Source organism: Salmo trutta, unplaced genomic scaffold (assembly GCF_901001165.1).
Source record: "Salmo trutta unplaced genomic scaffold, fSalTru1.1, whole genome shotgun sequence".
In the NCBI taxonomy this organism is placed as follows: Eukaryota; Metazoa; Chordata; class Actinopteri; order Salmoniformes; family Salmonidae; genus Salmo; species Salmo trutta.
The window spans coordinates 54,554-69,277 of NW_021822989.1; the positions used below are offsets into that span (position 1 = coordinate 54,554).

A 14,724-nucleotide genomic window follows, 5' to 3' on the forward strand; every position below is an offset into this window, starting at 1 on the left:
CCTTCCTCCCTCCCCCTCCCTCCCTCACCCTCCCTTCCATCCATCCATCCCCCTCCCTCCCCCCCCCCTCCCCTTCCCCTCCCTTCCCCTCCTCCCCTTCCCTTCCCCTCCCTCCCCTTCCCTTCCCTTCCCCTCCCCCTCCAGGTACCTCCAGTTCACTCTGCGTCTTGGCAGTCGTAGCATCCTTAGTTCCTGTCCTGCCCCTGACCAATCAGAGAGGGAGTCTGCTGCATACTCTTCAGACAACAGCATCACCTGGACCCTCCTGCAACACTAGCCTTACCAGGGCTTCCATGAACCTAGGTACCACACCCTTAATGGAGGCCCTGCAACACTACACTTACCAGGGCTTCCATGAACTAGGTACCACACCCTTAATGGAGGCCTCCTGCAACACTACGCTTACCAGGGCTTCCATGAACCTAGGTACCACACCCTTATGGAGGCCTCCTGTAACACTACACTACCGGGCTTCCACTAATCCAGGTACCACACCCTTAATGGAGGCCTCCTGCAACACTACACTTACCAGGGCTTCCACGAATCCAGGTACCACAACCCTTAATGGAGGCCTCCTGCAACTACTACGCTTACCAGGGCTTCACGAATCCAGGTACCACACCCTTAATGGAGGCCTCCTGCAACACTACACTTACAGGGCTTCCACGAATCCAGGTACCACACCCTTAATGGAGGCCTCCTGCAACACTACGCTTACCAGGGCTTCCACGAATCCAGGTACCACACCCTTAATGGAGGCCTCCTGCAACACTACGCATACCAGGGCTTCCACGAACCCCGGTACCACACCCTTAAAACCTCTACATCTAGCCAACAGCCAATTGGATCGCATGGCGCGAAATACAAATACCTCAAAAATCCAATAATTTCAATTTTTCAAACATACGACTATTTTACACCATTTGAAAGATAAACCTCTCCTGAATCCAACCACGTTGTCCGATTTCAAAAGGCTTTACAGCGAAAGCGAAACATTAGATTATGTTAGGAGAGTACATAGACCAAAATATTACACAGCCATTTTCCAAGCAAGTATATATGTCAATAAAACTCAAAACACAGCTAAATTTGGCACAACCCTTTGACAGATCTTCATCAGATGACACTCCTAGGACATTATGTTATCAAATACATGTATGTTTTGTTCAATCAAGTTCATATTTATATCCAAAAAACAGCTTTTTACATTGGCGCGTGATGTTCAGAAAACGTATTCCCACCAAAAACTCGGTGAATTTACAAAAATACTCATCATAAACATTGACAAAATACATACAATTATTTAAGAATTATAGATAGAGAACTCCTTTATGCACCGTTGTGTCAGATTTTAAAATAGCTTTTCGGCAAAAGCACATTTTTCAATATTCTGAGTACATAGCTCGCCATCACGGCCAGCTATTCAGACACCCGCCAAGTTCGGCGCAAACTAAACTCAGAATTAGTATTAGAAATATTGTATTACCTTTGCTGATCTTCGTCAGAATGCACTCCCAGGACTGCTACTTCCACACGAAATTTTGTTTTTGTTCGAAATAATCCGTAGTTATGTCCAAATACCTCCGTTTTGTTCGTGCGTTCAGGTCACTATCCACTATCAAATGGTAACGCGCGAGCGTGATTCGAGACAAAAAAGTCAAAATGTTCCATTACCGTACTTAGAAGCATGTCAAACACTGTTTAAATCAATTTGTATGGTATTTTTAACGTAAAATTGCGATAATATTCCAACTGGACAATAGTGTATTCATTCAAGGAGGAAAATAAAAAACAGCGTGCTTGCGGGAAGCGCATATCCAATCTCTTTGTCCTCAGGCAGACCACTCAGTAACTGAGCTCCTATACTCTGCCCAGAGACAGGAGAAGGCTCAATCCACTTTTTGAACGCTTTAGACAGCCAATTGAAGCCTTAGAAAGTGCAACGTAACAGCACAGATACTGTAGTTTCGAAAGGGACTAGAAAGAAGAACTACATTTCTCAGATCCTACCTTCCTGGTTGACTTTTCTCAGGTTTTTGCCTGCCATATGAGTTTCTGTTATACTCACAGACACATTCAAACAGTTTTAGAAACTTCAGAGTGTTTCTATCCAAATCTACTAATAATATGCAATTCTCATTTCTGGGCCAGAGTAGTAACCAGTTTAAATGGTACGTTTTTTCATCGGTCCGTGAAATACTGCCCCTATCCATATCAGGTTAATGGAGGCCTCCTGCAACACTACGCTTACCAGGGCTTCCACGAACCCAGTACCACATCCTTAATGAGACCTCCTGCAACACTACACTTACCAGGGCTTCAACGAACCCAGGTACCACATCCTTAATGGAGCCTGGTGCTGGGGGAGTGACAGAGATGTAACCTACAGGGACCCATTGACTCATTTAGTGTTGTCTACTGTGTTGTAATGAAGACAAATGGCTCTACACACTCATACACACACACACACACACACACAGAGCAGGGCCTGTGCTGCCTGGAGCGCTCTTCATCAGGGGGCAGAAGGCCAGGGGAAAAATGTCAAGGATAGAGGTGTGTCTGCTGAGAGGAGGTCATTGAGTCCACACCATCCAGGCCCAGCCTGAGTCAGTCAGAGCCTTGCTAATGTGACTCATTCCAGCTGGTCTGCTTGGGTTATTTAGAGAATATTGAAAACACTCCATCCCTCTCTCCCTCTCTCTCTGTCCCCTCTCCTTTATTTCCCTCTCCCTCTCTCCCTCTGTTCTCCATCCCTCCATCCTCACTCTCCAACAACCTTTCCCTTATCCCTCCCCCATCCGTCCCTCCGTCCTTCTCTCCTCTCCAGGATCGTATCAGTGGAGCTCCCTCCCGGTGCCCGTAAGTTTGGGGTGCAGTTCCGCTGGTGGCAGCCGTACCACTCTGGGCGTGGCCATGACGTGTGGGCAGTGGATGACATCACTATGACCTCTGTGCTGTTCAACACCATCAGTCTGGACTTCAGTAATGTCCTGGACGTCACTCAGAGTCTGGGCTTCTACCTTGGACATGTTCAGCCCTACTGCCAGCACGACTGGACACTCAGGTATCGAACTGAAGCTTCCAGGCTTCTTATTTAATGAACCTTTATTTAATCAGGCAAGGCAGTTAAAGAACAAAATTATTATTTTACAATGACGGCTTACCCAGGAAGACGCTGGGCCAAATTGTGCACCGCCCTATGGGACTCCCAATCACGTCCGGTTGTGATACAGCCTGGATTCGAACCAGGGTGTCTGTAGTGACGCCTGTAGCACTGAGATGCAGTGCCTTAGACCGCTGAGCCACTCGGTTTCTTACGTTCAGATTTTCCAAGTGTGAAGTGGCAGGATCACTGTCCTGCGATGCACGAAGCTGAGTCTCTGCTCGTTTGCTTTAGTACGGTCTAATCATGAACTCTGGTCCGCAGGTCAACGTGATTAACTCTCTCCTGCCTTGTGTAGTTTCTCAGGCGAGCCCAACCCCGGGTCCAGTATCCGTTATGTGGAGACCCAGTCAATGCAGATCGGAGCGTCCTACACCCTGCAGTTTTCATTGGTCATGGGCTGCGGCCGAGACCCCTCCCCCAACATCGACACGCAGGTCCGCCTGGAGTTCTCCACCAATCACGGCCTGACCTGGCACCTAGTCAAAGGGGTGAGGAAGGAGGGAAATATAATTCATGATCAACCATACGGCTACTGACAGTCTTGGAATTTGGCACACGTGCCCGGGGTGTGAGTCTGTAGATTAAAATATAGAAAATTGTTATTTATTTTCTATGTGAAAACAGAAAAAGGTTTTACAACCCCTGTTATATGATTTGGAGAAGTCCTAGTTCTAGCTTTCTGTTTTCATGTTTATGACTTAGTGAAACTTAATTTCCTGGTTGGAAAATAACACAAAGGGAAAAAACACTTTGTAATAATTCATTCACGATCATGAATACTGATTTTCCATTATAGTATTGGTAATAACGAGCAAATAATGACACGTCTTTAAATAATAAATCATTTCACAATAAACTCTTTAAAAGTCTTTAAATGTGTCACTTTGTCTCCAAAGAGGAATTATAGCTAATACTAATTTCATCATCTCTCAGTAATCATACACATTAATACTGAATCAGCAAGAGATTATCATAACAAGATTCAACAAAGTTTTTTCTTCTCATGAATATTAATAAAGAACTAAAGTAGCCTCATCATTTTTTTAATCGCTTTAGATTTAATGAGTCTCCTTCAAATGTAATATTATCGACCAAGGCCGAGGGACAAAACAAAAAGAGTCTCCCAACACCTGCAGAGTGTTGTAGTATTAAAAAGTAAATGACCTTAAATGACCTTCCATAATGACTATTCACTTATTCCCTGTTGGATGTTATGCCAGTGGTCGATTGTGTGTCCTAAACAGCTTCCTTCTGGGGTTCTCCTCGTCACTATCTGATACAGTAGGTTTTCAACCAAAAATTAAATCAGGATGGATTCTCCTCAGATTTTCGCCTGCCATATCAGTTCTGTTATATTCACAGACATTATTTTAACAGTTTTAGAAACGTCAGAGTGTTTCTATCCAATACTACCAATATATATGCATATCCTAGCTTCTGGGCCTGAGTAACAGACAGTTTACTTTGGGCACGTCATTCAATCCGAACTTCCGAATTCTACCCCCTATCCCAAAGAGGTTATTAAAGCGACCTTGAGAACTGTCGACATTGTGACACGTACAACAAATGTACCGTGTGGGACCAAAGCCCATTGTCCTCCGTCAGAACGGCGTCATTCTAACGCGACACCAGTCGCCAGGAGCCATGGTTCCATCGGTGCAGACGATCTGACGTGAGGACAATGACCAAAGCCCACAACTCGGCTGGTACCAGAACCATACTCTAACCTACCGGTACCAGTACAACACTCTAACCTACCGGTACCAGTACCACACTCTAACCTACCGGTACCAGTACCACACTCTAGCCTACCGGTACCAGTACCACACTCTAACCTACCGGTACCAGAACCACACTCTAACCTACCGGTACCAGTACCATACTCTAACCTACCGGTACCAGTACCACACTCTATAACCTACAGGTACCAGAACCACACTCTAACCTACCGTACCAGTACCATACTCTAACCTACCGGTACCAGAACCACACCTAACCTACCGTACCAGAACCACCTCTAACCTACCGGTACCAGTACCACACTCTAACCTACCGGTACCAGTACAACACTCTAACCTGACCGGTACCAAGACCACGCTCTAACCTACCGGTACCAGAAACACACTCTAACTACCGGTACCAGAACCATGCTCTAACCTACCGTACCAGTACCACACTCTAACCTACCGGTCCCAGGACCCACACTCTAACCTACCGGTACCAGAACCACACTCTAGCCTACCGGTACCAGTACCACACTCTAACCTACCGGTACCAGTACCACACTCTAACTACCGGTACCAGTACCAACACTCTAACCTACCTGTACCAGAACCACACTCTAACCTACCGGTACCAGTACCACACTCTAACCTACCGGTACCAGTACAACACCTACTAAACCTACCGGTACCAGTACCACACTCTAAACCTACCGGTACCAGTACCACACTCTAACCTACCGGTACCAGAAACCACACTCTAACCTACCGGTACCAGTACCATACTCTAACCTACCGGTACCAGTACCACACTCTAACCTACCGGTACCAGAACCACACTCTAACCTACCGGTACCAGTACCATACTCTAACCTACCGGTACCAGAACCACACTCTAACCTACCGGTACCAGAACCACACTCTAACCTACCGGTACCAGTACCACACTCTAACCTACCGGGACCAGTACAACACTCTAACCTACCGTACCAGAACCACGCTCTAAACCTACCGGTACCAGAACCACACTCTAACCTAACCGGTACCAGAACCATGCTCTAACACTACCGGTACCAGTACCACACTCTAACCTACCGGTACAAGTACCACACTCTAACCTACCGGTACCAGAACCACACTCTAGCCTACCGGTACCAGTACCACACTCTAACCTACCGGTACCAGTACCACACTCTAACCTACCGGTACCAGTACCACACTCTAACCTACCTGTACCAGAACCCACTCTAACCTACCGGTACCAGTAACCACACTCTAACCTACCGGTACCAGTACCACACTCTAACCTACCGGTACCAGTACAACACTCTAACATACCGGTACCAGTACACACTCTAACCTACCGGTACCAGTACCACACTCTAAACCTACCGGTACCAGACACCACACTCTAACCTACCAGTACCAGTACAACACTCTAACCTACCGGTACCAGTACAACACTCTAACCTACCGGTACCAGTACCACACTCTAACCTACCGGTACCAGAACCATACTCTAACCTACCGGTACCAGTACAACACTCTAACCTACCGGTACCAGTACCACACTCTAACCTACCGGTACCAGTACCACACTCTAACCTACCGGTACCAGTACAACACTCTAACCTACCGGTACCAGAACCACACTCTAACCTACCGGTACCAGTACCACACTCTAACCTACCGGTACCAATACCACACTCTAACCTACCGGTACCAGTACCACACTCTAACCTACCGGTACCAGAACCACACTCTAACCTACCGGTACCAGAACCATACTCTAACCTACCGGTACCAGTACCACACCCTAACCTACCGGTACCAGTACAACACTCTAACCTACCGGTACCAGTACAACACTCTCCTACCGGTACCAACCACACTCTAACCTACCGGTACCAGTACAACACTCTAACCTACCGGTACCAGTACAACACTCTAACCTACCGGTACCAATACCACACTCTAACCTACCGGTACCAGTACAACACTCTAACCTACCGGTACCAGAACCACACTCTAACCTACCGGTACCAGTACAACACTCTAACCTACCGGTACCAATACCACACTCTAACCTACCGGTACCAGTACCATACTCTAACCTACCGGTACCAGTACCACACTCTAACCTACCGGTACCAGAACCACACTCTAACCTACCGGTACCAGAACCACACTCTAACCTACCGGTACCAGTACAACACTCTAACCTACCGGTACCAGTACCACACTCTAACCTACCGGTACCAGTACCACACTCTAACCTACCGGTACCAGAACCACACTCTAACCTACCGGTACCAGTACCATACTCTAACCTACCGGTACCAGTACCACACTCTAACCTACCGGTACCAGAACCACACTCTAACCTACCGGTACCAGTACCATACTCTAACCTACCGGTACCAGAACCACACTCTAACCTACCGGTACCAGAACCACACTCTAACCTACCGGTACCAGTACCACCTCTAACCTACCGGTACCAGTACAACACTCTAACCTACCGGTACCAGAACCACGCTCTAACCTACCGGTACCAGAACCACACGTCTAACCTACCGGTACCAGAACCATGCTCTAACCTACCGTACCAGTACCAACACTCTAACCTACCGTACCAGTACCACACTCTAACCTAACCGGTACAGAACCACACTCTAGCCTACCGGTACCAGTAACCACACTCTAACCTACCGGTACCAGTACCCACTTAAACCTACCGTATACCAAGTACCCACACTCTAACCTACCTGTACCAGAACCACACTCTAACCTACCGTACCAGTACCACACTCTAACCTACCGGTACCAGTACACACTCTAACCTACCGGTACCAGTACAACACTCTAACCTACCGGTACCAGTACCACACTCTAACCTACCGGTACCAGTACCACACTCTAACCTACCGGTACCAGAACCACACTCTAACCTACCAGTACCAGTACAACACTCTAACCTACCGGTACCAGTACAACACTCTAACCTACGGTACCAGTACCACACTCTAACCTACCGGTACCAGAACCATACTCTAACCTACCGGTACCAGTACAACACTCTAACCTACCGGTACCAGTACCACACTCTAACCTACCGGTACCAGTACCACACTCTAACCTACCGGTACCAGTACAACACTCTAACCTACCGGTACCAGAACCACACTCTAACCTACCGGTACCAGTACCACACTCTAACCTACCGGTACCAATACCACACTCTAACCTACCGGTACCAGTACCACACTCTAACCTACCGGTACCAGAACCACACTCTAACCTACCGGTACCAGAACCATACTCTAACCTACGGTACCAGTACCACACCCTAACCTACCGGTACCACTACAACACTCTAACCTACCGGTACCAGTACAACACTCTAACCTACCGGTACCAATACCACACTCTAACCTACCGGTACCAGTACAACACTCTAACCTACCGGTACCAGTACAACACTCTAACCTACCGGTACCAGTACCACACTCTAACCTACCGGTACCAGTACAACACTCTAACCTACCGGTACCAGAACCACACTCTAACCTACCGGTACCAGTACAACACTCTAACCTACCGGTACCAATACCACACTCTAACCTACCGGTACCAGTACCATACTCTAACCACCGGTACCAGTACCACTCTAACCTACCGTACCAGAACCACACTCTAACCTACCGGTACCAGAACCACACTCTAACCTACCGGTACCAGTACCACACTCTAACCTACCGGTACCAGTACAACACTCTAACCTACCGGTACCAATACCACACTCTAACCTACCGGTACCAGTACCATACTCTAACCTACCGGTACCAGTACCACACTCTAACCTACCGGTACCAGAACCACACTCTAACCTACCGGTACCAGAACCACACTCTAAACTACCGGTACCAGTACCACACTCTAACCTACCGGTACCAGTACAACACTCTAACCTACCGGTACCAATACCACACTCTAACCTACCGGTACCAGTACCACACTCTAACCTACCGGTACCAGTACAACACTCTAACCTACCGGTACCAGTACCATACTCTAACCTACCGGTACCAGTACAACACTCTAACCTACCGGTACCAATACCACACTCTAACCTACCGGTACCAGAACCACCACTCTAACCTACCGGTACCAGTACAACACTCTAACCTACCGGTACCAGTACCACACTCTAACTACCGGTACCAGTACCACACTCTAACCTACCGTACCAGAACCACACTCTAACCTACCGGTACCAGTACCACACTCTAACCTACCGGTACCAGTACCACACTCTAACCTACCGGTACCAGTACCACACTCTAATCTACCGGTACCAGAACCACACTCTAACCTACCGGTACCAGTAAAACACTCTAACCTACCGGTACCAATACCACACTCTACCTACCGGTACCAGTACCACCACTCTAACCTACCGGTACCAGTACCACACTCAACCTACCGGTACCAGTACCCACACTCTAACCTACCCGGTACCAGTACACAAACTCTAACTCCCGGTACCACCTTCTGGCAGGTATGTCGAGGAGTTGACTGAGTATGTTGTTGATGATCTTGTTGTTGTTGTTGTTGTGCCCACGTAGGCCTGTCTGCCAGGGATGCCCAAGCTGTTCTGAGTTCACTGCCTCTAGTGTTTATCATCCCTCTGAGTTCACTGACTGGAGACGTATAACATTACTGCTGCCACACAGAGCATGGTGAGTAACGCACACACAACACACACACACACACACCACACACACACACACACACACACACACACCAGACGCACACACACGCGCACCACACACACACACACACACACACACACACACACACACACACACACACACACACACACACACACACACACTGAAGACGTATCCCCCTGCCAGTCCTGTGTATCAGGGCCAGGGGTTATGTCTGCTAAAGGACAGTGCCCTACCCCCTCCAATACCCCCCCCATCTCTAATGTGTGTTTCAGTACATGGCCCCTGCTTGTGTGATGGTGATGAATGGTGAAGCTAGCAAACCCAGTCAGGTTAATGTGTGTATCAGGGACCCTATCGACCCGGACCCCGTTCAGATCCCCCGATCCTGATCACATCCTTCATCTACAGCCCTGACCTCCTGACCCCGTCATGATGGAGGAAATGAGATCAGGACACCTTTATTTTAAAGGTTATCAGGCTCCTTCATTCATCACCATCACAGATGCAGGGCCATGCACTAAATAAAACCCGCATCAGGAGGGGGGGTGTGCGTGTGTGTGGGGAGGGAGGGGGAGGGGGGGGTCACCACTTTCATTTCACCGGTCCCTCGTACGTACGACAGATCGTCTCCTATAACGGCGAACTGGTCCGATCGGGATGATATCCTATTGATCTGTTCTGTCTCTCTGTTCGACGGCCCGTTTCAATCCACACACCTCTGATGACGATACCGTGTTTTTCCCGTATAGGACGTGGCGGCCCATTCAGTGGTTCTCTCTGATGTCTGTTTTCTGTGTGTTTGATGTGTTCAGGTCCAGTGCGACTCGGTTCCGTTGGATCCAGAACTACTACGGAGAGCAGGATGAATGGGCTCTGGACGATATCTACATCGGACAGCAGTGTCCTCAGATGTGTCACGGACACGGATGGTGTGACCACGGACACTGCAGGTCAGTACTGTGGACTTACAGTACATATAGAACACACACATAGAACATCTCTCTCTCTCTCTAACACGGAACATGTCTCTCTCTCTCTAACACGGAACATGTCTCACTCTCTCTAACACGGAACATGTCTCTCTCTCTCTAACACGGAACATGTCTCACTCTCTCTAACATGGAACATGTCTCTCTCTCTCTACACAGGAACATGTCTCACTCTCTCTAACATGGAACATGTCTCTCTCTCTAATACGGAACATGTCTCTCTCTCAATCACCACACACACCACACACACACACACACACACCACACACACCACACACACACACACACACACACACACACACACACACAGACGCACACACACACAGACGCACCACACACACACACACCACACACACACACACACACACACACACACACACACACACACACACACACACAGACGCACACACACACAGACGCACACACCACACACACACACACACACACACACACACACCACACACACACACACACACACACCACACACACACACCACACACACAGACGCACACACACACACACACACACGCACAACACACACATACACACACAGATGCACACACCACACACACCCACAACATACTACACACACACACACATACACACACACACACACACAACACACACACACAGACAACACACACTCCTATACATTCAGACCAGAGGATCAATGTGTGACTAACGTGGCTCCTGTCTGTTCCAGGTGGATGAAGGTTTCTCAGGTCCAGACTGCGTGTCCTCCTCTCCTCTCTCCTCCAGTGTCCTGCAGACTTTGAGTCCCAGGATGGTCTGTTGGCCACGTGGCAGGAGGTGATTGGTGGAGAGGTGGTGACCCCTGATGGGGCTGTGGGTGTGGTCTCCTCGGGTCCTCACTCTACTTCAGCAAGGTAGGAGAACACACACTTACACACACACACACACACACACACACACACCACACACCACACAACACACACCACACACACCACACACACACCACACACACACTTACACACATACACAAGGAGGCTTCACACCCAGTGGGTAAAACCGGTTGCAATGCTGTCATCGCCTCGTCTTTTATGACATCTTGGCAATTTATTTTTATTTAACCTTTATTTTGACAAGGAGTGATGTTGAGATCAAGGTGTCGTTTAAAAACGAGCCCTGTAATTACAGAGATATATACACCTACTGGTTGTTTAAGAAGCCCTGTAATTACAGAGATATATACACCTACTGGTTGTTTAAGAAGCCCTGTAATTACAGAGATATATACACCTACTGGTTGTTTAAGAAGCCCTGTAATGACAGAGATATATACACCTACTGGTTGTTTAAGAAGCCCTGTATTTACAGAGATATATACACCTACTGGTTGTTTAAGAAGCCCGTAATTACAGAGATATATACACCTACTGGCTGTATAAGAAGCCCTGTAATTACAGAGATATATACACCTACTGGTTGTTTAAGAAGCCCTGTAATTACAGAGATATATACACCTACTGGCTGTATAAGAAGCCCTGTAATTACAGAGATATATACACCTACTGGTTGTTTAAGAAGCCCTGTAATTACAGAGATATATACACCTACTGGTTGTTTAAGAAGCCCTGTAATTACAGAGATATATACACCTACTGGTTGTTTAAGAAGCCCTGTAATTACAGAGATATATACACCTACTGGTTGTTTAAGAAGCCCTGTAATTACAGAGATATACACCTACTGGTTGTATAAGAAGCCCTGTAATTACAGAGATATACACCTACTGGTTGTATAAGAAGCCCTGTAATTACAGAGATATATACACCTACTGGTGTATAAGAAGCCCTGTAATTACAGATATATACACCTACTGGTTGTTTAAGAAGCCCTGTAATTACAGAGATATATACCCTACTGGTTGTATAAGAAGCCCTGTAATTACAGAGATATATACACCTACTGGTTGTATAAGAAGCCCTGTAATTACAGAGATATATACACCTACTGGTTGTTTAAGAAGCCCTGTAATTACAGAGATATATACACCTACTGGTTGTTTAAGAAGCCCTGTAATTACAGATATATACACCTACTGGTTGTATAGAAGCCCTGTAATTACAGAGATATACACCTACTGGTTGTTTAGAAGCCCTGTAATTACAGAGATATATACACCTACTGGTTGTTTAAGAAGCCCTGTAATTACAGAGATATATACACCTACTGGTTTATAAGAAGCCCTGTAATTACAGAGATATATACACCTACTGGTTGTATAAGAAGCCCTGTAATTACAGAGATATACACCTACTGGTTGTTTAAGAAGCCCTGTAATTACAGAGATATATACACCTACTGGTTGTTTAAGAAGCCCTGTAATTACAGAGATATATACACCTACTGGCTGTATAAGAAGCCCTGTAATTACAGAGATATATACACCTACTGGTTGTTTAAGAAGCCCTGTAATTACAGAGATATACACCTACTGGTTGTTTAAGAAGCCCTGTAATTACAGAGATATATACACCTACTGGTTGTTTAAGAAGCCCTGTAATTACAGAGATATACACCTACTGGCTGTATAAGAAGCCCTGTAATTACAGAGATATATACACCTACTGGTTGTTTAAGAAGCCCTGTAATTACAGAGATATATACACCTACTGGTTGTTTAAGAAGCCCTGTAATTACAGAGATATATACACCTACTGGTTGTTTAAGAAGCCCTGTAATTACAGAGATATATACACCTACTGGTTGTATAAGAAGCCCTGTAATTACAGAGATATATACACCTACTGGTTGTTTAAGAAGCCCTGTAATTACAGAGATATATACACCTACTGGTTGTATAAGAAGTTCTATTTACTTTTTTTTTTCGCAAAAAAATACTTTCTTATCAGGTTGTAGTCTGATTTTCTGACTAGATAACAACCTGAATACAACGTTTTTATTGTGTGTGTGTGTTTCGTGTGTGTGTGTGTGTGTGTGTGTGTGTGTAACAGGCTGGACTGAGGCAGCTGGTGAGCTATGACCTGGACACAGAATGGGCGGAGTTTGTCCAGTTTTACCTGCGTGTGGGCGGAGACTGGGCAGAGTGTAACACAGCAGACAGCAGGGAGGAAGGAGTCCTTCTACAGTACAGTAACATGGAGGAATCAGCTGGGGACTCATCGCTGAGATGTACTTCAGCGACTTCATCAAGCCACGGTGAGGAGGGAGGGAGGGAGGGAGGGAGGGGAGGGAGGGAGGGAATGGAGGATTAACGATAGAAGGAATCAACTGTGGAACAACTGATCTCTGAGATATATAGATCTACTATCTAAATTGTATTCAAGGTTTAAAAAGGATTCTAAAGTTTAACATTTTCACTTTAAAATGTCAGACTTGATTTGCCTTAACGAAAATGTTATCAACCCTTACAAAAATTCCACCGGGCACAAAAACTGGTTGAATAAACGTTGTTTTCCACTCATTTCAACCCCAAAATGAAAGGCGGAGACGTTAAATCAACATGGAAAACTGTCATCACGTAAGTGAATTGTTGTGCCTAACTTAAATGACATGTGAATTGTTGTTGATTTCACGTTGAATTCACGTTAGTTGACGACTCCACTCAAAATGAAAATCAAAACTAGACGTTGAACTGAAGTCTGAGCCCAGGTGGGATTTCCACATAATAATTCACAGTTCCTGTTGCTGCAGAATTCTTTTCCTGCTGTGATAAGCAGGGTCAATTAAGATCTCTATTCACCGATTTTACCAAGCCATGATAAGAAGGAGGGAAGAAGGGAGGAAGGAGAGGATGAGGAAGGAGAGAGGGAGGCAGGAGAGAGGGGAATAGAGGGAGGAGAGAGGGAGGAAGGAGAGAGGGAGGAAGGAGAGAGGGAATAGAGGGAGGAGAGAGGGAAGAAGGAGAGAGAGAGGGAAAGAAGGAGGAGGAGAGAGAATGGAAGAGAGGGAGGGAAGAGGACAGTGACGATAGAGGATGAGGAATCAGTTGGGGACTCATAGCTGAGACCGACTTTGCCAAGCCCCGGTGAGCAGGAGGGATTGGTTCCTCTTCAGGTTTCTTTCTTCTAGGGAGTTTTTCCTTGTCGCTTAGCTTCTGCTTCTGCTTGCTCTTCTGGGTCTAGACC

The 14,724-nt window shown here is 46.6% G+C and overlaps 1 protein-coding gene across 1 annotated transcript; it reads left to right on the plus strand.

Moving 5' to 3' along the window:
• Positions 1–392: 392 nt before the first annotated feature.
• Positions 393–9,548, plus strand: LOC115187867 (reelin-like). The gene is made up of 4 exons (XM_029746898.1): positions 393–426; positions 2,828–3,064; positions 3,462–3,654; positions 9,516–9,548. The coding sequence occupies exons 2-4, from the start codon at positions 2,943–2,945 to the stop codon at positions 9,546–9,548; spliced, it is 348 nt and encodes a 115-aa protein (XP_029602758.1). The 5' UTR covers positions 393–426; positions 2,828–2,942.
• The last annotated feature ends 5,176 nt before the right edge of the window (positions 9,549–14,724 follow it).

Coding starts and splice junctions, on each gene's coding strand:
- LOC115187867 (XM_029746898.1), top strand. CDS start 2,943: ATGACCTCTGTGCTGTTCAACACCATCAGTCTGGACTTCAGTAATGTC. Junction 3,065..3,461: donor CAGCACGACTGGACACTCAG/GTATCGAACTGA, acceptor TGCCTTGTGTAG/TTTCTCAGGCGAGCCCAACC. Junction 3,655..9,515: donor CCTGGCACCTAGTCAAAGGG/GTGAGGAAGGAG, acceptor GTGCCCACGTAG/GCCTGTCTGCCAGGGATGCC.